Source organism: Rhamphochromis sp. 'chilingali' (genome assembly GCF_963969265.1).
Source record: "Rhamphochromis sp. 'chilingali' genome assembly, chromosome: 2".
Classification (NCBI taxonomy): domain Eukaryota; kingdom Metazoa; phylum Chordata; class Actinopteri; order Cichliformes; family Cichlidae; genus Rhamphochromis; species Rhamphochromis sp. 'chilingali'.
In genome coordinates, this window is record NC_137930.1 from 41,473,725 (window position 1) to 41,498,124 (window position 24,400).

General features: G+C 44.9%; 3 protein-coding genes across 6 annotated transcripts; 2 read left to right on the forward strand and 1 right to left on the reverse strand.

Moving 5' to 3' along the window:
• Positions 1 to 4,159: 4,159 nt before the first annotated feature.
• On the reverse strand, positions 4,160 to 10,564 carry actr1b (actin related protein 1B). The gene is made up of 11 exons (XM_080866705.1): positions 10,372 to 10,564; positions 8,696 to 8,760; positions 8,532 to 8,607; positions 7,693 to 7,818; positions 7,468 to 7,592; positions 5,976 to 6,192; positions 5,812 to 5,904; positions 5,556 to 5,730; positions 5,421 to 5,482; positions 5,079 to 5,119; positions 4,160 to 4,988 (listed from the first exon to the last, which is right to left on the reverse strand). Exons 1-11 carry the CDS (start codon positions 10,417 to 10,419, stop codon positions 4,886 to 4,888), a joined length of 1,131 nt encoding a protein of 376 aa, XP_080722831.1. The 5' UTR covers positions 10,420 to 10,564; the 3' UTR covers positions 4,160 to 4,885.
• A 542-nt stretch (positions 10,565 to 11,106) lies between these two features.
• On the forward strand, positions 11,107 to 16,421 carry LOC308386894 (E3 ubiquitin-protein ligase MARCHF5-like). Of its 3 annotated transcripts, XM_080866714.1 has the most exons (8): positions 11,961 to 12,558; positions 12,946 to 13,814; positions 14,053 to 14,122; positions 14,529 to 14,728; positions 14,914 to 15,044; positions 15,112 to 15,283; positions 15,696 to 15,862; positions 15,978 to 16,421. In XM_080866714.1, the coding sequence occupies exons 3-8, from the start codon at positions 14,085 to 14,087 to the stop codon at positions 16,119 to 16,121; spliced, it is 852 nt and encodes a 283-aa protein (XP_080722840.1). In that variant the 5' UTR covers positions 11,961 to 12,558; positions 12,946 to 13,814; positions 14,053 to 14,084; the 3' UTR covers positions 16,122 to 16,421. The 3 variants fall into 3 exon arrangements, with proteins under 3 accessions (XP_080722842.1, XP_080722841.1, XP_080722840.1); XM_080866716.1 differs by lacking the exons at positions 11,961 to 12,558; positions 12,946 to 13,814 and adding an exon at positions 11,107 to 11,160; XM_080866715.1 differs by having other exon boundaries at positions 11,959 to 13,879.
• A 796-nt stretch (positions 16,422 to 17,217) lies between these two features.
• LOC308392831 (BTB/POZ domain-containing protein KCTD9-like) lies at positions 17,218 to 24,146 on the forward strand. Of its 2 annotated transcripts, XM_080876099.1 has the most exons (12): positions 17,218 to 17,367; positions 17,499 to 17,620; positions 17,930 to 17,973; positions 19,151 to 19,244; positions 19,616 to 19,674; positions 19,744 to 19,872; positions 19,946 to 20,013; positions 20,092 to 20,187; positions 20,456 to 20,605; positions 20,963 to 21,068; positions 21,171 to 21,304; positions 23,014 to 24,146. In XM_080876099.1, exons 1-12 carry the CDS (start codon positions 17,320 to 17,322, stop codon positions 23,128 to 23,130), a joined length of 1,167 nt encoding a protein of 388 aa, XP_080732225.1. In that variant the 5' UTR covers positions 17,218 to 17,319; the 3' UTR covers positions 23,131 to 24,146. The 2 variants fall into 2 exon arrangements, with proteins under 2 accessions (XP_080732225.1, XP_080732224.1); XM_080876098.1 differs by having other exon boundaries at positions 19,616 to 19,872.
• Positions 24,147 to 24,400: the final 254 nt, after the last annotated feature.

A 24,400-nucleotide genomic window follows, 5' to 3' on the forward strand; every position in this document is an offset into this window, starting at 1 on the left:
TTGTGACTTGACTTGGACTTTTACACCAATGACTTGGGACTTGAATTGGACTTGAACCGGTTTACTTGAAAAGACTTGATATTTCACCCCAAATATAAAATTTAACATGCATATTATATAGAGATTGAAAATGTGACGTCATTCAGGGGTTAAACCGCAAAGGATTCTGGGAACTCGTGGCAAGAGGTACTAGCGCACGCAGGCTTTCAATTAAAATCAGTCACACAGCGATAAAAAGAAACACAAAAATGTCAAGAAGCTGTTGTATTATTAACTGCAATAGCCGGTCGCATGACAGCCACGGGAAGCCGACGGGTAAAGAGATCAGTTGTTATCGGATTACATCGCTGAAGAGAAATTGTTCGAGCCATGTTTCCGAAGTAACAAAGACGCGACTGGATTGCAGCCATTCAAAGACCAAATATAACGTCCCAGAACACTCCAGCTCACAGGTTAGTCTGCTCCAAGCATTTACACGAAGGCAAGTCTTCTGTAGTAGTTAATGCGTCATTTTCATAACATAATTGGTGATATAGGTTACAAGCAAGTCTGGCGCTGAACAGAAATTGTCGCGCTATGCTCCTTTGTTTATTGTGCATAAATAGTGAATTGTCCTGACACAATATTGCGTTTCGCTTCTGTTATTATGGTACATTGACAAGAACATATACTTTTATTCACAGGGTAAAACAGTTGTTTTGTATCACTAATTGCCCAGTACGATTACAGCATACAGTATTATTGTCACTGCTACATTTCTGTGATGCTACCAGAAATTATTTCCACTACTAATTAATTACCATTGAGCTCAAAGGTCCTATTAATAAACGGTTAACGAATGTGTATTTATGAAGACAATTTGTGAGACTGGTAAACTTATGATATGTACGATGGTCTTTCGTTCTACACGGTGCGTTTCAAGGTCCTGCACCCATCCGTCGGTAAACTGTACCTGGGCTTGTTGCAGTGACCTGAAGTTACTAAACTTCATGAGTGTATGCACTCACTCCAAGAACCGTATGATTATAAATATGCATATAAATATGCTACGATGAGATAGCTGACTTCATCTAACTAGCAAATGTTGTCCAGGCTACGTTGGTGATGCAGTTTTTTTTAATATGTATGATATCTTTGTCATGCGATTTTAAAGCCGGTCCTACAACCGCATCCAAGAACAACATGCAGCTTATCTCAGAACTGTCGGTGAAAATTATTCTTGGAGCTAGGTTTAATTGAGCTGCATTTTAAAGAGGTGCAATTTCACAATTTGTGTATATTTTCTAAGTTCACTATTTTGTCATGTGTTGAGAAAAACACAGATTTAAAAATTACATGGTCTAATATTTACATTTAGCATAACTGCAACATTATTTTTTCGTTTTTTTTTTTAAAGACTCGAAAGGACTTGAAATTCAAAATTTCAGACTTGTGACTTTACTCGGACTTTTACACCAGTGACTTGAGACTCGACTCTGACTTGCCTGACATTACTTGAGACTTGACTTGAGGATAAAGACTTGAGACTTACTTGAGACTTGCAAAACAATGACTTGGTCCCACCTCTGATGTATTCTGTAATCTGTAATGGAATACATTTTAAAAGTAACCTTCCCAACACTGACTGTATCACTGTATAACATGACATGACCAGCTGGCTGTGCATGGGTACAGTCAAAGTTACTTTAAGATGAAATACTTTATGAAAAAAGAATTAAGACTTTATGATGGATTATCAATCGGTACCTTATCATAGTGAATGGGTTTGTGTGTCCCTGGAGTCCCAGGGGCTATGTTGTCAGGGGCTTTTTGTGCCCTGGTAAGGTCTCCCATTGCAAATTGGTCCTGGGAGAGGGACCAGACAAAGAGCAATTCAAAAAACCCCATGAACAGAAGACCAAGGGAACCATTCACCCCGCCCTGAAGCCAGGGCCAGGGAAGGTGCCCGAGGACGATAGTCTGGTGGATGGGCCTTAATCCATTGAGCCTAGCTGGGCACAGCTCAAAAAAGGGACATGGGTCCACCTTCCTGTAGGCCCATCACCTGAAGGAGGCGTCGTAGGAGTTGGGTGCAACGTGGGCTGGGCAGCAGCCATGGGTGGAGGCCCTGCGGACCAATCCCCAGTTACCGAGACAACCAATGGAATGTCACCTCTCCGGTAGCCTGAGTTAGTGTTTGAAGTTGAGAGATACAGGATAGACATAGTCTGGCTCACCTCAACGCACCCAAGGCGTGCGTTGAGGTGCCCTCTCTGGGTCAGGGACGAGTTCTGCCCCAAATAGAGGAGTATCTCGGGGGTCTTGTGCACGAGTAAGTGGAGAAGGGGGCGGGATTGATGCATTGGTGCTCCGGCTGCAGTATTGCGGATGTTGTACCGGTCCGTTGTGGTGAAGAGAGCCATGCGTGAAAGCGAAATTCTTAATTTACCGATTGGCCTACGTCACTACCCTCATCTATAGTCACAAGCTTTGGGTAGTGACAGAAAGAACAAGATTGCAGATACAAGCACCGGAAATTAGCTTTCTGAAAAGCAGTGGTTCGCAAACTGGGGTACGTGTACCACTGGTGGTACTTGGGCTCCCTCTAGTGGTACGTGGGAAGTCTCCAGATTAAATAATATAGCATGTTCTGGCTGAGGGATTTCAAAAAAATTAAAACGTACAGCTCTGCTATCACTTCCAACATAAATGAAGACAGGAAACTAAACAGCAGTGACGTTCTTAGGGTTACTGAAGTTGGGCTAGCTGGTATATAATGATGTGCTACATGATCGCTAGCGACACACCTATGTTAGCATAACATAAACACAGTGAAGTCGGAGGATGAACGCTAGCTTTTTTCCACTTGATAAAAGTTAAGAGGATTCACGATGGTTAGGGACAAATGCAATAGCATGGCAGGATGCTGTAAACGGACTAAACTTCAGTCAGGAGAACAACTGAGATAATCCATCCACAATACGAGGTTAGTCATTAACCCTTTAAAACCGGTCGAAGCGGGGACGCTCCGTTTTGCATAACTATTTTTAAATCCCTGTAGAACCGGAACCATGTAAGCTAGCGCAATAATTTTTTTTGCATATGAAACCGGAAGTGACATCATTTTCGCGGAAATGTAGTTTTTTACCTTATGAGCCTATACTGGTATTTTTAAAAGTTATGTTTGACTTTATGCTTTTCTGAATAGTTTCTGGGATACTTAGAACTCAAATTGCACTGTTGGAAATTGTTTATTTGATGCATATGCTGTTTTTTTGCAAATCTGCATTATAATATTTATTTTCGTTTTTCCTGCAGTATATAAAAATTGGTGTATTTCAAAAATGAAACTATGAAGACATTCAAAATAAATTTCCTGTGGTGGGAAACTATTTTATGCAACTTTTTTGTATTTACAGTTTTGCGGGATAAGCCTCTTAAATTCCTTCAACTAGAAATATATGTTAAAAAAACAAAAATGGTTTTCAAACTTTTTGTAGTTTATTGCACTTTGTTGCAATTTATTTAATTACTATGCACTTAATGCATACATATTATTAAAAATTGGGCTATAATGGTTGTATTGATATATAGCAACTTGAAATACTCCCAAAATTGCACTACAGCATGTAAAAATATAATATAAGCTCTGGCGGACTTGGTTCTATGGTAGGTCTTAAAGGGTTAATATACTGCTGCATGGACTGAGCTGTAGTTACATCGTAAGGTTTTAAAAACTGAGCTTTAAAATGATTAGCGGTAATAAAAACCGATCAACATACTTTATGATGAACTACTTTGATTTAAAATCTTTTACATTTATTTATTATTATTAATAATTATTCATGATGAATTACTTTGTAATAAATCACTTAATGAAGACCTGATCGTGGCTTACTTTAATTTACTTTAATTACTATAATGACTTTATTTTTTGATTTAATTTATGATTAAACCCTTTGTGATTGTGTTATCATAGATTACACATAGACAAATGACTATGATAATGAATTTGATGAATTAATAGATTACTTGGAGGTAAATTAATTTACGATAATTTTATGATGAAATATTTCATGAAAAATTAATTTATAATAAATTACCATGATGACGACTTTGTAATTAAATATTTCATGATAAAATAAATTCTAAAGCAAAGAAAAAGAAAACTGAGTGAAGCTTTTCCCAAATTTTGTTTTAATCTGTCAGCTCGGACAAAAAGCCGACATAAAGACATTGCTGAACATTTTCCTCCACACAAACTCGTGATGCCATGTTCACCTAAAAAACATTTCATTGGTAAAGAAGATCATGAGCGGCGACGATAAATGAACCGTGCTGACAGAATACATGTGCAGATCAGATCTATAATACAGTTTAATAGCACAGAGCTTCATGTCAGAGAAGCTACAAACAGACATGAAATCAAATCTGAACATCAGCAAACAAAACATTCAGGTTTATGATGTCATCATGCCTCACAGGCTTCAGTGTGGAGCTCAGAGCATCCACAGCTCCACCCGCAACCTCCAGCACGCCCCACAGCCCTGTGTGTGTGTGCGCACACGTCTGTGTGTGCACATGCAAGTGTGTGTTTGTGTGCGAGTGTGTGTGCATGTGTGTGTGGGTGCGTGTGTGGGTGTGCGTGTCACGTTCAGAGCGTGCTGTCACCACCACCTGACAGCAGGAAGAACATGGAGGGGAGGGGGTCAGAGGAGGTAAATATGGAGACGAGCACACATAAAGGTGTGTGTGTGCAGGTTGAGGAGCAGGAGGTCAACGGTGGGTTAGAAGCAGGTGGATGTAGGTAGGAGGAGGGGGAGGAGGGACCCACTGATGTCAGGGAGCCTCTAGCGTTTGATGGTGGGGGGGGGAGCAATGAGGACAGTTCTGAGGGGCTATTGGCCTAGAAGGTCTTCCTGTGGATGGCACGTGCTCTGTCTTCTTCATATTCCCGCTTCGACACCCACATCTTCTTAAAGGTGTCCAACGACGCTAAGATGGAGCCACTGCATCAAGAAGTGAGGTCAGAGGAAGGACCAATCAGAGGGGATAGCCACAAAGACACACAGTGACACACGAGTGAATCAAAGACTTACCCAATCCACGTGGAGTACAGCCTCTCCTGGGGGGCCGAGATCTGCCAAAGAGAAACCAGAGGTCACTGACACCTCCTGCTGAGACCTCCTCACTCACACCTCCTAAATGACATCTCCTCACCGAGTCCTCCTCTCCAAGACTTCTTCACGGTTTACAAAGCATTTTATTTTCTTTGTGAATACATAAATATATTTCTTTTAAATGTATTCATCTCTGCTCTCCTCCTCCTCCCGAGCATTTTCATGAGAAACAGGCTCGGGATGCCCCTGTGCTGCGAGTACTTCAGTGAGCAGGAGAAGGAGGTCAGAGGTTACTGTGGGTGTGTCCCAGTCAGAGCTTACCTTGATCTTTACGTCTTTGGGTGCGAGCTTCTTCACTTCAGTCAGTAACCGTTCGCCGAAGCCTGAGTGAGGACAGTACCGTGTTACTCGCCGCTGCGAACAGGAAGTTTTACGGACTGCAGTGCATGCACTGACCTTTGATGAGCGTGGAGCCGCCACACAGTACGATGGTGGAGAAGAGCGTGCGCCGCAGGTCCATGTCGGACTTCTGGATGGCGTAGGCCAGGACTTCGTGGATGCCTGAGCTCTCGTCTCCGATCAGGTCGGGTCTGAACAGCAGCTCCGGGGCGCGGAACCTGGCGGGGCCGATCTGAAAACGGCGAGATCACATGTCAGGGGAATGGGGAGGAACGCTACACAGGAACGACCAATCAGTAGGAACAGGACTTACATTTAAAGTGCTTCCGTCAGGGAGGACGTACTGAGCCTTCTCGGTCTCTAAGGTCTCGTCCTTCTGAGGGTTCAGGGAGAGGTAGCAGGCTCTCTGCAGGGACATGAGAATATTAGAAACGCTCATAACACCTGACTCACATTTCAGCGCCGCCACCGCCTCACCTCTTTAATGGTGCGAACGACCTCAAACTCGGCCGACGTGTTGAAGTTGTATCCTTCCTTACGCAGCAGCAGTCGCAGGTACCGCGACACATCTCTCCCAGCGATGTCCACACGCATGATAGAGTGTGGGATGGCGAAGCCTTCGTATATGGGCACCACGTGGGTCACGCCGTCGCCCGAGTCCAGCACTACGCCGGTGGTGCGGCCTGTGGCGTACCTGTAGGAAAACAGAGGCCATCACGGTTATGATAGAGACTCAGCAAACGCCTTCTAGCCTGCTCTGATTCTGTCTGGTGAACAGACGCGCAGACGACGCAACATGCATCACACGCACTTTTCTCTAACTTAGAGAGACAATTAAAATGTCATCAACACACAGACACAACAGGATAACCATCAAAACCCCATCAGATCCAGTCATGTTAACATCAGGACGTTTCTCAGCCCAGCAACATGTTAAATTCAGGCTTCACGTGTTTAATAATCGACCGTCTGCATCCTGCACAGACTCTGTTCCGGGGTTGGCACGTTTTTCAGATCTGAACATTTTTGACGAAAATTTGATCTCACAATGCGCACCGTGAAAAAAATCAAACAAACAAACAAAAAAAAAATGGAGTGGACATGAAGCAATGATGAGCTGGTACTGGCATTTCTGAACAAGAAAGGGAAGAACCAGATTCTGGTTTATATGCAGGCAGCAGCAGGAGGATTTCCTGTTGTGATCCAGGGTCGAAGCTTTGGCCATGTTTCATGACAGTGGGCAGTTTGAGCTCCTTGGCAGAGTTGAGACAACACCTGAGGAGGCAGCAGCAGCTAGTTGTAACGTCAAAATGGATTATTTACGGTTTTGATGTAGCATAGATTCAGTACCAGTGTACACTTTGAGCTACAAGCGTACTTGTTGCCAAATGCAGCGATCCGTTTGGTCAAAACTCTGAAACATCGAGCATGTTCCAAGCTTCTGAGTGTCACACATTCATTCTGTGAAGTTCGACAGCTGCTTTAAGAACAGAAACACTCATGCTGATTTTACTTGCCCAGTGTGTGAAGGCCTTCCATCACAGAGGGGCTCAGATCATAATGTGACCCAAAGTCACATCTGATTGGTTCAAAGCACACAAAGACTCAGTGAGCCGTCACAGATGGCGGTCAGGGTCCTCCCCTTAAATGAGGAACACACACCTACAATCAGAACAGAACCCTGTGTGTGTGTGTGTGTGTGTGTGTGTGTGTGTGTGTGTGTGTGTGTGTGTGTGTGTGTGTGTGTGTGTGTGTGAGAGAGAGAGCTTGCAGTGACTCAGGGTAATTTAGGGCCTATACTGCCACCTTGTGTGGGAGCCATGCAACTGCAGAGAGTCTTCAGTGAGCCCTCATGTGTGTTTAACACCTTTAACTGTTTCTTGAGCAAACATGAGGCTGAGGTTCACGCAGCCCTCAGCTCAATGCTGAGTCAGCAACAGGAGGACACAAACAGGAAGTGAGTTCTTACAGACTGAGCACGGCCTGCATGGAGATGAAGAGTGCCGGCACGTTGAAAGTCTCGAAGAACACTTCAGCCGCCTTCTCCCTGTTCTTGCTCGGGTTCAGAGGAGCCTCTGTGAGCAGCACAGGATGCTGGGAAAGGTTAAAAAAAAAACAAAAAAAAAAAAACACAGGGTTAGCGGTGTCGCGACAAGCTCGTGTGTGGAAGTGAGAGAGCCGGAGAGGAGCTCACCTCCTCGGAGAATGTCTGCAGCTGCTCCTTGGAGTAAACGTACTGCCAGATCCGCTCCATGTCATTCCAGTCGGTCACGATGCCATGCTCCATCGGGTACCGCACCGACAGCAGGCCCCTGTGCTCCTGACGGGAGGAGGAGGGGGAGAGTTTATTATTCCCTGAAAATGTGATACAGTCACATGCTTTGATCTGATGGAAAAAAGAGAGCTGCAGATGCTGTGAGAAGGTCATGTGACAATTATCTGGAAAAAACAAAACAAAAAAAACAAAACAAAAAATAAACACACAACCAAAAAAACAAACAAACCCTGTATTCAAAACAAGAAACTTTATTGATCCTGCAGGGCAATAACTTCCTGTTCCTCCTCCAGTGAGAGCAGAGCTGCTGGACCTCCTGAAGCTGCTAGAGATGAGCAGCTCAAGCATGGCCACACATCACATCCTTCATCACCTTCAATCGCCATCATAAGGTTACTAAATACATGACATTTACGTGCTCTCACACATTAAACGCCTTTCGGTAAAGATGACACTGCCTCACCAAGGTCTGCAAGCTCAGGTTTGATTGCCTCTGCACCGACCTCAGCAGGAACAATAAAGAGTCGACTTTAAAGGAGCGTTTGTGATGAAGGTGTGGCCCATCGAAGCTCCACACAATAACAACAACATCAACAATAATGATAATAAAAATGATAATTATGATAATAATAATTACAATGATGATGATGATGATAATGATAATAATAATAATAATAATAATAATAACAGCATCATATGAGGGCAGTGAGTGTCAGCAGGGATGTAGTTTAATCAGCAGTGAGGAGGAGCAGCGGTACCTCGGCCTTGGGCCCGATGAAGAGGTCTCCCTCCAGGGCTCCCGCCATCACGCGCACATGCTTCGGACGCCCGACGCTGCACATGAAACACACAGAGCACTGAGAGAGTGAGCTGCAGGCTTGGTTAAACAGCAACAGAGATCATGGAGTCTCCGTTAACTTACTAGTTGGGGAAGCAGTACTTGGGGATCTGGTCTCCCGCAAAGCCGGCCTTGATGACCCCCGACCCCTGCAAGGAAAAGAAAGATGACGTTTGAGCATCACAGGGTTAAAGAAGCTGAGAGGTCATGAGATGCCGCCCGAGGCTGGAAGCAGTCCCAGCTCCTCTGCTTCAACAGACACTTTGTCCTCCGAGTAAAAAAAAGTTGTTTCTGCTGCACAAAGCTTCAGTTCCTGCTGTGAGTGAGCGAACAGGAAGGAGTGCCAGACGCCAAACCCCGACAACGGCAGCTTAATTATCCCAAAGATCTGAAACCATGTCTCACAAAGAACTCAGAGAAGCTCAGCGGTCTAAAGCTCGATACCAAAACCTTCTCAGTGAAGTAAAACCTGAGTAAAGACAACCAAGTAAAATCTGTGAAACGTACCAACGCTGAAATAAACTGAACTGAAAACTGTTCATTAGACGCACCAACTATCAGCTTCACTGTGATTACTGTTTGAGGCTTGATCTTTGACCTATTGATTTGTGTTTCTGAACTCTTCATCAGCGCACTCTCACACCCACACATGCACATGAAACCTTATTTTAACTTTTAGATCGCAAATAATCCCTGCAGGTGGAAGCCTTGGGGTGGAGCTCGTCCCACCATTAATCTCACACCCGGTGGAGTTTAGGCACCCCACCTTTGGTTTTGGTTTGAAATACAACAGCTGCCAAAGCATTGCCTTCCTGGTTGCCACCTTTCCGCTTCTTGTAGACAAAATATGCCAATTTCGAGTGAGTCTGAGTAAGTGACTGTAAACTTGCTCTCTTTGTACAACCTGCAGGTCTGTGAGGCTCCTCCTTTCATGACCCCAGGAGGGGGTCCTCCCTAAATTCACAGAATCAGCCCAAGATGAGAAACCTTCAGTCTCTGAACCTGAAACACACTAAACTGAGACTCCTGCTCACAGGTCAGGCAGTCTTTGTAGACAACGCTCAGAGCGCCTCAGCTGGCTTCTTGAGATCATCCAATGAGAAAACAATAGGCTTAAAGAGACAGGAGCTGAAACATCTTTGCTCAGACTGATGGCCTGAGCGGGTGAAGAGGCATGAGTGGAACATACACTGGATTCATTACGTTTAAATCAGACACAGCTCCAGCTGAGAGCTGCACGTCACAGGGCACGTCACTGAGAAATAAAAAAAATATAGTCAGGTTTTAACTTTCATTGACGGAATTAAGGTTAGCTCTATGTGATGATGAAGCTCCTCTCGGTTATTGACAGTGTCACGGCCATGCTAACATGCTAGCAGCCGTCTGCTGTACTACATGTGGGGCTTCGGGGTGACTCCCGCAACCTGTCTGCTGGTTATTTAGCAGCAGAGCCGGGTGGAGGAGTGAGCTGATGCCGCTACAGCACTACGGACAGCTAACACGCCCCGGATCCGGCTCCACTAACCTGCTGCTGCCCGGAGCTAGCAGCGGATCCGGCTAGCGGCTAACAGCTGCAGAAGTGAGCCGGCCAGAGGAGGCGAGCTGGCAGCGTCATAGAGGGAACATAGAGGAAAGAGGAACCCCGCTGCACCTCCAGGAAAGGTGAGCACCGACCTATTAGCTCCGACACAATAGCGGCAGGCTAACGGTTAGCCCGCGGCCTCGGGCTGGGTGTGGATGAATGACATCATCATACTTACATTATCAATCACCACCGGTTGGTTAGCTAAAATGTCATAGGACTCCATGACCGCACGTGCGCTTCAGGTGTGTTTCTATCGATCCGCGTGAGTCTTCGTGCCCGTTTAGTGTTTTAATCATGTAAAAATCAGCGCCGGTTAGCAGCTCCGCTCTACGCCTGTCGACGCTCCTCTGCCGCTGCTGCCGCCCCGTCCACAACAACCACAGCACCGAGGCGGGCTCACGGTGCAGACAGCCAATCAAGCTCCAGAGATCCTGACTGGCATCACGGAGAGCCAATCAGCATGTCTATACGCTGTCAACGAGTGGCAGCGTTTCTGCTGGTCTGCTGGCAGATCACAGTTAACTATCACATTTAACAAATAATGCAATTAAAGCGCTTTACTACACAGAGGTTTTTAGCAGTGTTTTCTAACGATAATATCAGCTAAAAATTATTTTATTTAATCTACATTTACATTTTATTAGTCGGTAAAAAGGATGACAATATATTCACCGAAAGTGACAACATAAAAGATAAACACTTCATGTTGCTCGTAATAAAAAAAAAAAAGTCCAGTAGTTGCACTAAAAGTCGACAAATGCAGCTTTAAATACGTTTTCCGGGTACCCTCAAGGCATTACCAGTGTCACGGGATCCAGCCAATCAGAAAGCTAGAAAAAAGCCAAAGTGGGCGGGTCCACGGGGCCTGGGGAATGATAAAAACACAGCTGACACTGGGCTCGAGCGGTATGCATTTCTCAGGTGAGTGGAGGTTTTACGGCAGTGGCACGCGCTGTTTTAACAGGTAAGCTTTGTAGAAGTGCTGTATTGTGCCAGCGCGATATGTAGGTTAGTAGCTAATGTGCTGTTAGCTAAATTATAAAAACTAGTGATGGCCAAATGAAGCTTTCCGAAGCACTGAAGCTTGTATTGAAAAACGGTTCATTACTCGAAGCTTTTCAACACAGTCCTCTCCGGTGACATCTGGTGGTGAAAATTTTGAAGAGCAGCTTGAATCTGCAAAATAAAACGGACTGCTCAATTATCAGTGCTCACTCAAGAGTGGAGTTCTCTCTGATATTGGGCCACCGTTCCGTTGCTTTGAACATGTAATTGGTTTTGTTTTCTCGATTGGGGGCTGAAAAAAATGTAATGCGTATCTGCGTAATACATTTTGATCAATAAACTTTCCCTATTTAAACATGCACTATGGTGTGGCCTTTCTTTGCTCATAACTCCTTGATGTTGTTAAATACAATAAGTGAGCAATATATATAATATACATATGAGAATGCACAGCACATTATGGAGTATGCCCCTGCTGTGAAGTCCTGCCTCCATCTACTTGTCGTTTAATCACTGGACAGCTGGACAGGTTCATACAAAATATTAGATTAGGCCAATTCCTATACATATTTTTGACCTAGGGGTGGGATTGATTGTGAACTGGAAAGGGAAAATGCTTAGGGAGCTGAGTACGGCTGCATCGTCACTGATTTGTAGAATCATTTTGATTCGATACAGGATCCGATTCAATTTGATTGGAATCTGGAAAGTTTTGCCTCAGTCAGAAATATTACAATTCTGATCATTTAACAGTATATATCCATAATTTCGTATCTATTAAAAGAAAGCTGACACATGTGAGACTTAATTAGAGATGTAAACAGAGAGTTATGAAACCTGCAGCTGCAGAAGCCAGCGGAAAAAAAGAGGCAAACAGCGCGGACCCAACGACACACCAAAATCTGACTCTGACGCGTCGGGTCCGCGCTCTGTGTTTACGTTTGTATGCAGAATCCGTAAACCTGCTCCCAGTTACTGTTTTAGCTGTATGGTGTTTGACGACATGTTGTGAGGTTTAACCTGAGATGCTGGCGTTTCAGGCATAATAACGTTAATTTACAAATCGACACGGGATTTTAATGAATCAATATCACTTTATTCAATTTAGCATGGATTGTAATCAGAAAAGCGATAATCAAAACCCACCCCTAATCAAGAACTTGCAAAGTAAAAACATGATCTATGTAAGGTAGCCCTTTTGTTATTTACATTTAAAAAGAGGATTAGTGTTACTGTGCGCTGGCTGAGTGTTTCTTTTCTTAGAAATAGTTTCTCCTGCCCTGGAGAAAATCCACTTGCATGGAACAGAAGAGGCTGTGGAGTGCAGGAACCACACTGCAAGCTGGTAGATATGCAGGTATTCCTGGGTCCTGCAGACTATCACCTAAAAACAATAAACAAAATGATTTTCTAAACTGTGTAGCAATGTAATGTACGTATAGTGTCAAATACATTTTTGTAGTCTTCATTAGCTTTAATTCACATGGAAGTGTTCCTAAAGTCATATGCTGTAATGATATTTACATTATGAAAACATGATTTTGGACATTTCAAGTTTTTCACTTCGGCAGATAAAATGAATTGAGCAAAATCAACTCAAAATATTCCCACACGCCAGAACGTCCTCTCTTCCTCGCTGGCTCCATATCTGTCAGTGGAATGATCACCTCGTCGCTATCTGTCACCATCAACACACTCCACGAATCCCGTGGATGATTCACTTCCTTATATCTGTTTGAATCAGGTACCGAAGCAGTTACGTGCGTAATGAAGCTTCGGACGTCACTGGTCACGTGACTTTTGCCAAACGAAGCAAGCCTCGACACAGTGCTTCTGAACCAGTGTGTTGTTTTTTTTCGACACACGCTCCGGAGCGTCAGCTTCAAGCGGGCCATCACTAATAAAAACTCTTAAGTGTGTTTATGTTCCTAGAGAGTACAGGTTTAATGAAACAAAAGTGTGAAGGCTGCTTCCGGTGTGATATAGTCGTAACTTCCCGCCAGAGCTCTTTTTACAAAGTGAAGGTTGAATTCTGTAAACGGCTTTCAAACGAGTTTTGGAGAGTGGGGAGGAGGAGGCGTGATGCTGCTGGCTGGATGAGTGCTCACAGACAGTGGAGATGTGATTGAGCATAGGTGTGAGGTTCTGACGGACCTCGGGGTTGGTGGTTCGGATCCCTGTCAGAAATCTGGGCACTCGTTGACCCACATCCTACCATTAGCTTAGCCGCAGTCCGAGGCTAAGGGGCTTTGCGCTTTTATCTCACCCGCTGTCACTTTTTTAAACATCAGACATTTAATTTGAACGTACTTTCTCCGTGTCCAAATAAACAAAACGCATTCTCCGTGTCGGTACTTTTTTTTTTTTTAAGTTTCATTGTATTTCATTTTCTAATGTACTCGCTACCACCTCACGCTGGCACGTTTAATATAGATGGATGGACATGGTGGTCTGTTTTTAGACGCAGGTGTGGGTTTTGAACTCTGATTATTTGCAAACGTGTCACGCCCTGACACTGCCGTGTTTTTGGAGTTTGCCTGATCATCAGTTTTTGATTAGAGCGTGTTTTCACTCTGTGCTGCTTCTCTGATGGTTTCTTTGGAAGTGTTAAAGGTTTGTGTTATTGCCTCCCCCCTTGCAGTTTAAAGAAGTTTACTCCAACCGATTACAATTAAGATGTAGGTTAAATGCATGTTAGCAGTTTTCTTGAGTATTTCTGTAGCATTGTCTGTTTCTCTCCTGCGTCATTAAAATGATGCCTAAGTTTAAATCTTTTGACAGTCGCAGCTTTTTCTTTAAACTTTTTTTTTAATTTCCCTTATCTGTTTAACGATGTCACCTTTAACTCCAGACTGAGTGGAGCAGCCTGCTGTGGTTCAGACTATGCCTGGTAACATCATGGCTCTGCAGCCATCTGAGAAGTAAGATTTATCCTCAGAATGAACTTTAATTCCACAAAGCTGAAAGAAGTTAAAATAACTCTTTCACTTTTTTGTGTATGCAGATGTTCCAGTAACTTTCTTTCAGTTGTTGCAATTAAGATGCTGATTGTAATTCTAAATTTTAATACATTTTGTTTTCCTTGAGAATTGTTATGAAGACATTTTTGTAAAATTTTAACTTTTTCTAATTTTATTTTTGTTCTGCTGCTCGGCTCATTTTCAGGCTGAACTCTTTCATGTGTGTGGTGACTCTGGGTAATTCAGGGGCTATACTGCCGTCTTGTGTACAAGTCGTGCAGCTGCAGTGAGGCCTTGTGTGTTTTAACACCTTTTAACTGTTTCATGAGCGAACTTGAAGCTGAGGTTCATTCATGTCTCATTTCAGGCACTGCTGGGTGTGTTTTGCCACAGAGCAGGATGACCCCGGTGCTGAGTGGCTGAGTCCCTGCAGGTGCAGAGGAAGCACTAAGTGGGTGCACCTGACCTGCTTGCAGTACTGGCTGGACACTAGACTGAGAGTGAGCCAGCAGCCAATCAGATGTCAGCTGTGTGAGGTGGCGTACTCTGTCATCTTCCCACAGATGGGTGAGTGTCAACTTATTCAGGGTCATATCATAGGTCCTCAGAGGTGTGGTGGAGCTCTCTACTACCCCTTCAGGCAAAGGGAGAAACTGAACACATGGTGTTTAACAGGTGTAGGAAGGGTGGTGTGTCCTGTCAGTGGAGAATGCGTAGTGGGTTAACGTTGATCCTGGGTTGTGTCTCCTCAGGCCCACTGGTGGACTTTCTGCGAGTGGTGGACAGAACGTTGACAGCCATCGGTCCATATGGGACCCTTGGGTTGCTGGTTGGGACGGCGTACTGGACAGCTCTGAGCTACGGCGCTGTGACTGTCGTGCAGGTACACAGAGGGAACGTCTTGTAAGGGCATCACATTGGCAGAGTCCTCAACACCTCGTGTTCTGCAGGTTATGGGACGGGCAAATGGTATGATGGCTATACGGGGAGCAAGGCCTGTGCTCCTGCTCTCCGGCCTGCCCGCCATCCCTGTACTGCTCATTCTTGGGAAGACCGTCCGCTGGAATGACTGCGTCTTGAAGCTGTGGCAGAAATGCTGCTACGAACCAAAGCTGCCGTCAGGTACATGCACACCCGGAATATGTCGCAGTGCAGATGCATGAGCAGTTTCACTTAAAGTTAAATGTTTTAAGACCTTTTATATTCTTTCAGGTGTGCTGATTAACTCATGAATTTATATTCTTTATGGTATAAAATTTCCTTGTTATTCACTGGTTATAAATAAAACTGAATTCTAAGTTGTGCCATATTTGCTGCCACGGGACAAATGACCTTGTAAAGTCCGTCAAGGTTTGCTGTAAATGGCATGTGCAGTACTGCAGGCAGTCAGAGGGGGGTGCTGTGCTGATGTTCTTGTCCTAGTTTAGACATCTGTCGCTGCAACGTCAGTGTTACTGTTTGACTCTGCTCGCTATCATGAGGAATTGCTCTGTCAGAGCTTGTTGTTTAAAGGTGAGTCTGCCCCTCCCCACAGATAATCAGCAGTACCTGCCCCCCATTCCCGTGGATGAGCCCAGAGGGAAGCGTCAGTTCCTGACCTCCAGGATGCTTTGTGGCGCACTCATGTTTCCCTCCATTGCTGTTCTAACTGGGCAGCTACTGTTCCCGTCTGTGACCTCTCACCTGCAGCGCGCTTTGCTGGTGAATGTACTCTGACCTCTGATTGGAGAATGATGTGCTCTGTAACACGCTTTGAGATTATTGGTTGGCTAAGAAGCCGGTGGTACTAACTGGTTTACTGGTGTCTGCTCCACAGGGTGGCAGTGCTTACGTGCTGCTCAAAGGTGTGCTGAAGGTGTACTTCACAAAGCAGCTGTTCATCATGCATGCCGGCAGGCGCATCCTCAACTATGGTGACGTTCAGAGAGCAGAGCGCCACAGGGATGGCAGCGGCAATTAGAGGCGGAGATGATGGTGCAGAATTGTTTTTAACTAAATCCTGGAGGAGTTTAAACTGTCTTTACCAGACAGTGTGAACACTGATACTGCGTCTTGCCTCACACTGGTCAAATGATCTGCAATACGACCTCAAGCTGAACTGCTCACACCGTTATGGAACCCAGTGGGTCAGAACTAGACTGTAACTGGACTATGGTGTTTCTGGTGTATTTTAACTAGCTGATTGCTCTGATTGCAGTCTGTCAGCAGCTCCATATGGATTATTTTTAATAAAGCTTTTTCTTTAAATCAGGGATGTCTGTCATCTTTATTCACAGCCTTTGATTTATTATTATTTATACAGGTATAATGAAAACCTCCACTCAGTAATATTACATCACATGCAACTCTAAAGAGCTTGTGTGCTTCAAATTGACCCTTTCAAAACTTTAACGTGACACTTGAAAGCACTGTGTTCGGGGGGGAGGGGGCTCGCAGCCTACCTGAGGGTTGTGGCTGACAACGCCATCCCTCTATGGCCTCAGTGACCCATCTTCTGATTTCACTGAGCTCAGATCTCAAACATGATGGGGAGTAAGCTGCACTCAGGTGGCCTCCAGTCACATTTTTACTGTTGGCATGGAGGCAGCTGACACATGCAGCAGCTGTATGACTATGTCATAATGATGTAATGTCAAAGTCAACCAGTTTCCAGCAGCATGCTGAAGAATTAAACTTAGAAGTTCAAACCAGTATCAGCGAAGTGTCTGAGGGGTGTTGCTTCTGCTTTCACTTTTAAATTGTGTAGGTCTGCATTGCTTTTATTTTAATCATTTGATACATTTCTAACTTTGTTTTATTTTTCGTGTTCAGTTATTTGCTTCACTTTTTTCTATTTGATTCTAAATATTGATTCTAAATATAAATTCTGTTACTTTTAATTTGTTAGTTGGATACTTTTTTTTTTTTTTTTTTTTTTTTTTTAAATCTTTAAGATAAAATATACTTTAATTGTCCCTCAATCCGTGAGTTTCCGTAAAGAAACTCACGGGCCCCGCCCCCTGTTCACTGATTGGCTGTCGGTCTCCAGTCTGGCCCGCTGATTGGCTCGCTGGGTGTCTGAGCGGATTGTGGAAGAGGAAAGGGAGAGCGCTTGTTGCTGTGGCCGAAGGAGCTCCTTTCCCGGGCGGGAGCGGCCGGTTCGACTGAAGCTGTTCGCTATGAGGAGAGTCACGCTGTTCGTTAACGGCACGTGCACGAACGGGAAGGTAAGCTATAACCGTGAGGCGGGAGTCTGTGTGCTGGCGGGGACAAAAATGGCCTGTTCCCGCTCCAGCACGCCCCCGGATCTCTCGGCGGGCGGAAGCGGTAACGGTGCGTTTTGTCCGCGAGCGCGCAGGTGGTGGCCGTGTACGGATCGCTGGAGGACCTGCTGTGTGTGGCCGGCTCCAAGCTGGGCATTCGAGCCTCCAATGTGTACAACGGGAACGGCGGTCTCATCGACGACATCGCGCTGATCAGGTGAGGGGCCTGTGCAGGTGTAACAGTGAATCCACGGAACTGCAGAGGCGTTCAAGGTGTTTCCACCTGTGAGCGGTGAAATGTTCCTGTGGAGGGCAAAAAGTGACGCAAGTGACAATAAAAACCGGGCACATAGATATAATCCCTTTTTAATTTTAGATCATTTTAATGATTCCACACTTTTGTTTATTTATACCTTATTTTTCTATGTTTATTTAATATGCAAGTATATGCCTGCCTTTTTTGTGTGTTTGTTTGTTTGTTTTGAGACAGCCCGACCATCACTGTTTCCTATGTTTGTGTGTGCAGAGACGATGATGTGCTCTACGTTTCTGAGGGAGACTCATTTGAAGGTGAGTGTGATGACCTGCAGCCCAGGGGTCAGAGGTGTGCTGCTGGGGTGTTTTTGACTCTGAGCTCAGAGTGTGCAGAAGTTCCTGCACATGCTCTGAACTTGTACACACAAACAAAACAGTGAAGAAGGCGCAGCAGCGCCTCTTCTTTCTCAGGAGACTGAAAAGATTCGGCATGAGCCCCCGCATCCTCAGGACCTTCTATCACTGTGCCATTGAGAGCATCCTCACTGGATGCATCACCACCTGGTATGGCAACAGCACCGCCTACAACTGCAAAGCTCTCCAGCGAGTAGTGCGGTGCTCTGAACGGATAATTGGAGGTGAGCTTCCCTCCCTCCAAGACATCTACAGGAAGCGCTGCCTGAGGAAAGCGGGGAGGATCATCAAGGACTCCAGTCACCCCAGCCATAAACTGTTCAGACTGCTTCCATCAGGAAGGAGGTTCTGCAGCATCCGGTCCCGTACCAGCAGACTGAGAGACAGCTTCTTCCATCAGGCCATCAGACTGCTGAACACGTCATAGACACCTCAGCTTCACTACTGGAACTTCAACATTATGCACTCCACACTGTATATAAATGCCACTTGTTTTGCACATATTCAACTCTGTATATTTTATATATTTTATTATTATTATTATTATTATTATTATTATTATTATTATTATATATTTTTTTTTTTTTTTTTTTTACTATTTAATTTGTAAAAATGTGTATACACACACACACACACACACACACACACACACGTAGGAAAATATTTAGTATACACATCCAGAAATGCATACACTATTATATATTGTACATATATTTATTAGTTTCAGGTTGGCCATTCTTGTATTTTGCTCGTTTGTGTTGTTGTGTTTGCACATCTCTGTTGCTTGTGGGGCTCGCACACAAGAATTTCACTCGCATGTGCTGTGCCAGTGTGCCTGCACATGTGATGTGACAATAAAAGTGATTTGATTTGATTTGTTTTGTTTTGGGGTTTTTTTTTTTGTTTGTTTGTTGTTGTTTTTTTTTCTTTTCTACTCTGACATCCAAATGATGTCCCTAATCTGACACATAAGCCCCACCCACCTTTTGTGCAGACTTCCTGTTGGTGTCTGCTGGTAAAAGAGCTGATTGGACTCATGTTTATTGCACTAATGCTACTTGTGCGCTCACCTGTCCAGATCCTCAGGATGACCCCAGAGGCCCTGATAAGGATCAGACTCACACTGATTGGCTGACTCTCAACGTCGGTGGACGCTGCTTTACGACGACGCGGTAAGCATAACCGTCGTCACGGCAGGTTTTACACTGATTTAAATCGGCTGTTTTTGTTTTCGTGATGACCTTAATAATCAGTCTTTAATGACGCTCAGCTGTCAAAGTCAAAATCTTTAAAAGTGGAGTTGGAGGTGCTGTAATGTGCAGAGTGACATGCTGGGGCCGCTGTTGTTCCACAGCGATGCAGAATATCCAGATTATTCTGTCACTCACCTGAAGGCTGCTGATGGTGATCAGAGGCTGCTGATCAGCTTGTCCTGAGCTTTATTACAAATTTCATGATTTTGTTTCTGTGAAGCTGAACCTCCCTGACGTGGAGGGTTAAAGGTCATTGTTAATCTGTATCTTGTGTGTGTTTGCTTGCTCAGGAGCACGTTAGTCAGTAAGGAGCCGGAGAGTATGCTGGCCCACATGTTCAGAGAGAAAGGTGAGCACAGCTTCACTTCAGCAGGAAGTGGTGCATGTGCAGCGTGCTTTAATCATGCGCACGTTTCAGACGTGTGGGCGAACAAGCGTGACCGCCAGGGCGCATACCTGATCGACCGCAGCCCGGACTACTTCGAGCCCATCCTGAACTACCTGCGGCACGGACAGCTCATCATCAACGAGGGGATCAACCCCCTCGGTACGCCACATAAATTCACAGCGCCCGTTCAGCCCATAGACACAGCCTGCTAACAGTGTTCTTACCTGTGCAGGTGTGCTGGAGGAAGCCCGCTTCTTTGGGATCGAGCAGCTTGCCGAACAGCTGGAGGCCCTTATAAAGGTGGGTGTGCGTGCGTGCGTGCGTGCGTGCGTGTGTGCGCGTGCGCGTACTCTGCTGTGATTGGTATTTTGTGTTCAGTCCTCTCAGCCTCCTGACGATCACTCACCTTTGACCCGGAAAGAGTTCATCAGGTTCCTGTTGGCCACGACCACAAAGTCCGAGCTGCGCTGTCAGGTGAGCACTGTGTGTCTGTGTACCTGGTTGTCATGGTAACAACAGCATTAGCTGAGATTAACCCCTGGGAACCAAACAGTTCCTCTGTGAATCGGCCATTCTGTGTTTGGTCGAGTTAACACTCCCTACCTGCTGGTTACCCACAGCAGCTACCTGACAGGTGAGGGGGCGTGATCACCTGTGCTCAGATTATCTTGGCTTGGTCAGGCATTTGAAGACACCACAGGTAACTTGAGTAACAGTGGGCGCTCTGTGGGTTTTGTTTCAGGGTCTGAACTTCACCGGTGCCGACCTTTCTCGTCTGGATTTGCGTTACATTAACTTTAAGATGGCCAACCTGAGAGGAGCCAACCTGACCCACGCTAACCTGAGCGGGGCCAACCTGGAGCGAGCCGACCTGTCCGCGGCCTGCCTTGACGTGAGTCGCCGCCCACCATCACCTAATTGTCGTGTACAATAACTCTGAGCCCTCAAAGTTTCAACAGCCCAGGAGATCTCCACAGCTCTGTTAGAAACTGAACCCAGATCAGTTTAATTTTCACAATCTGATGATTCAACCTGGTGTCTGAGCACCTGGGTGATCATCTGTCACAGTCTGAATGACCTGCAGCACTTTGACACTTGTTTCTGATCACTCTTCTGGGTTCAGATCGGCAGGTGGGACAGGTGTCTGCTGTATCTGGCTTTGATTCCTCTGTCAGAATCGTGTGTGTGTGTGTGTGTGTGTGTGTGTGTGTGTGTGTGTGTGTGTGTGTGTGTGTGTGTGTGTGTGCAGGGCGCCAACCTGCAGGGCGTGAAGATGCTGTGCACCAACGCTGAAGGAGCGTCGTTGCGAGGCTGCAACTTTGAGGATCCTGCAGGAGTCAAGGCCAACCTGGAGGGTGAAGCAGCCAATCACAAACCATCTATAGATAAACGCACAGACACTGGTTGTCGTGGAGAGAGAGAGAGAGATTTATATTTTTGTGTGTGTGTTGGGTCAGGGGCCAACCTGAAGGGTGTGGACATGGAGGGAAGTCAGATGACGGGCATCAACCTGAGAGTCGCCACGCTAAAGAATGCCAAATTGAAGAACTGTAACCTGCGGGGGGCGACTCTGGCTGGGACTGACCTCGAGGTCCGTACAGACATGCACACGCACACTCACACGTGAGGCTGGAGTTCAAAACAGATCTGACCTGTGTGTCCTGTTCACATTGATGAGCTTGATAAATGTCTCGCTTCCTAAACACATCACACTGTGCAAGTGCCTGTGCCACGCTGAATCAGATGTATTTTCTGTGCGGGAAGACTGACTGAGCCATGGACTCGTGCTCGGTCCAAATGCTAAAGATGTGATTTAATCTGACCTGTAACATTAAAAAGCTGATGACGCAGCTTCAGTCAGACATGATCACTTCCATTCTCTTCTAATGATCCCACTGAGGGTTACGGGGGGCAGCCTATCCCAGCTGTCTTGGAGAGAGAGGCGGGGTATGCCCTGGACAGGTTGCCAGTCTAACACAGAGACAGACAACCATTCACATCTATGGGCAATTTATAATCACCAGTTAAATAGAGCTGGGCGATATAAGGTTTTTTCATATCACGATATGTTTTTTTCATTTCAGGCGATAACGATATCTATCACGATATAAGCCAAATAACTATATTTGTAAGATTTAAATGTACCGTTGCTCACGAGTATTGTTTTGATTTAAATATTCATTTCCCATAATAAGTTCAACAGGGTAGATGTACTTAAGGAACATGAGACTTTTTCAGATAAATAAAGGCAAATATTGCAAACTACACAAAAGGCAGCCGCTAAAGCGTTTAAGTTTCAAAATAGAACAAACGAAACAGACTAAATTGTCAATTCCACTTAGAAACAAAATATTAATTCTAAAAATAAATCTTAGTTTGTTTTACAGAAGAACAGACAAAACTGACTAACTTTTGTCAATATCAAATAAACTGAGAACTAAAAGGAAATTCTCAATCTCTCCTTGTTGTATAGCTTAGCTTTTCAAACAGTTTTAACAGTTACTTTAGTCTGACAAAAGCCGAATGACGAATTAGCGCTTCCAGTCAGAGATTGAGCATGCACTGGTTTATTGTATTTCCAGACTTGCTTTCGGCACAATTTACAGTGCACGCTACTGTTTTTTTTTTTTGTCAGACTTGAAATAGCCGAAATACCTTCACACTACGGAACTTCTATGGCTCTTCCGTTCGACAATCTCTCCGGCCTTGGAACCATCATGTTTTCTCTTCGGTAACCTTCGGTCACGCTCTCGGTTGATTTTTCTCTAGTCGGCACACTCATTTCCTCAGTTACCCGGGCGGCACGGCGGCTGGCTGCTTCCCAAACAAATACACATGTGCGGCTTGGCACTTGTGCTGTACATAACAAGTCACCTGATGTGACGCTGCGGCTGTGATTGGTTTGGCTCTGCGCTAGTTTATTTGGATTGGCTGTTCTTCCTTTTTTTTTTTTTTTTTTTTTTTTTTTTTTTTTTTTGTTAAGAGGACGAGCGGTGAGGTCTATCGCAATAGTTTAATTTTTCTATCGAGAAAAAGTTATTTTGCAATACATATCATCGTTCTATCGCCCAGCTCTACAGTTAACCTAACCCCACTAACTGCACACCGTTGGACTGTGGGAGGAAGCCGGAGTACCTGGAGAGAAGCATGACTAATATAATTTAATTGGCTCCATTTATTCAACTTAAGAAATCTTCAGGAGGTGGAGGAGACACAAATGCATAAAAACTTCAATGAGCTCCAGAAATGCACGGGCTGTCCGTGATGCTTTCAGGTTCATTTTCTCTCTTGTTCCTGCAGAACTGCGACCTGTCCGGCTGCGACCTTCAGGAGGCGAACCTGCGGGGCTCCAACGTGAAGGGTGCCATCTTTGAGGAGATGCTTACGCCTCTACACATGTCTCAGAGCGTGCGGTGAACCCGTTTTCCATAACCATGTACACTCACAGTGCCACACCGACCATTGAATGCCAAACTTTTTTTTTTTCTGCTCTCGACCCAAAAAAAGTGGGTGAGCCACAAAATTAAAACCTGCTGTTCCTACTCTGAAGCTTCTTCACAGGCGGTGGCTCCTCTTCGTTCTGCTTTAACCTCCTTAAACCCAGTTTAGGCTCTTTGTTCTCTTAGCTGCTGCTGAGCAGTTTGATGTTGTTGTGGGAAACTGCTGCCACCAGGGGCGTGCCATGCTTGGCTTACTGTGATGCTTGGGCGAGTGGACCGTGTCAGAAACGTCCACCTGAACACCAGGACCCGTTGGATCCCAGTGAGATGTTCGGTGTTTTGCAGAGGCTTTAATGTTGTGGCTGCTCATAACGTCAGCTTTATTTCAGCATTTTCAGACACGTCTGAAGTTCTGATGCGTGCAGTATTTCTTAATTTTATTTATTTTTTGTAAATGTAACGCAGGTTTGTGGTTGAGGATTGTATATAGTATATTTTAAAGGGGACCTATTCTTTGCATCACTGACAGTTCATAAAAAAAAAAAACCTTCATCACAAACTAGGCCTCAGTGCAGCTCCTGAGCTCTGTGATGTTCCTCAAGGATCTACTCTTGGTCTTATTTTTCATTATACCTGCTTCAAATCAGTGAGCATTTCCCTGTATCATGTAGATGCAAACAGAATTTCATGTCAAAGAGTTTCATGGAAGAAAAATGAGGATGAATGAGAAGTCAATCCTGATCACCCCCTTCAGTGTGGTGCTGGGACCAGCTTTACCTTCCTCATGTCACCTCTGAGCGGCTGATTTCCCCTCGGCGTGGGAGGTGCAGCAGGCTGAAATAAACTGGAATGAGCCTTTAATAAGAAGCAGAAACAGGTGTTGTTGTAATAAAACATAAACGTCAGTGTTTCTGAGATTTTAGTGACTGTCAGGAGTGAGGCAGGGTGTCTCCTCTGCTCTTCATTATGTTTAATAAATCTGTTGTTTCTTAAGTTTATCACCCTCTGTGTGTTTATTGGACCAGAACTGAAATGTCCGAATTGGATGTTTCTATCTGCATGAACCAAATCAGTGATTACAGGTTCCTGTTTTCTTATTTCAGTTTATTCTTATTTTCTTTGGTTTTTCTTTAACTTTGATGTTAGTAGGTTTTTCTCAGAAAGTTTGCACCTTAATGCCGTTGGCAGAGTCTGAAAGCATGGAGGATAAATCTCAGACCTGTCTGATGCTCGTGCCTCATCAGTGT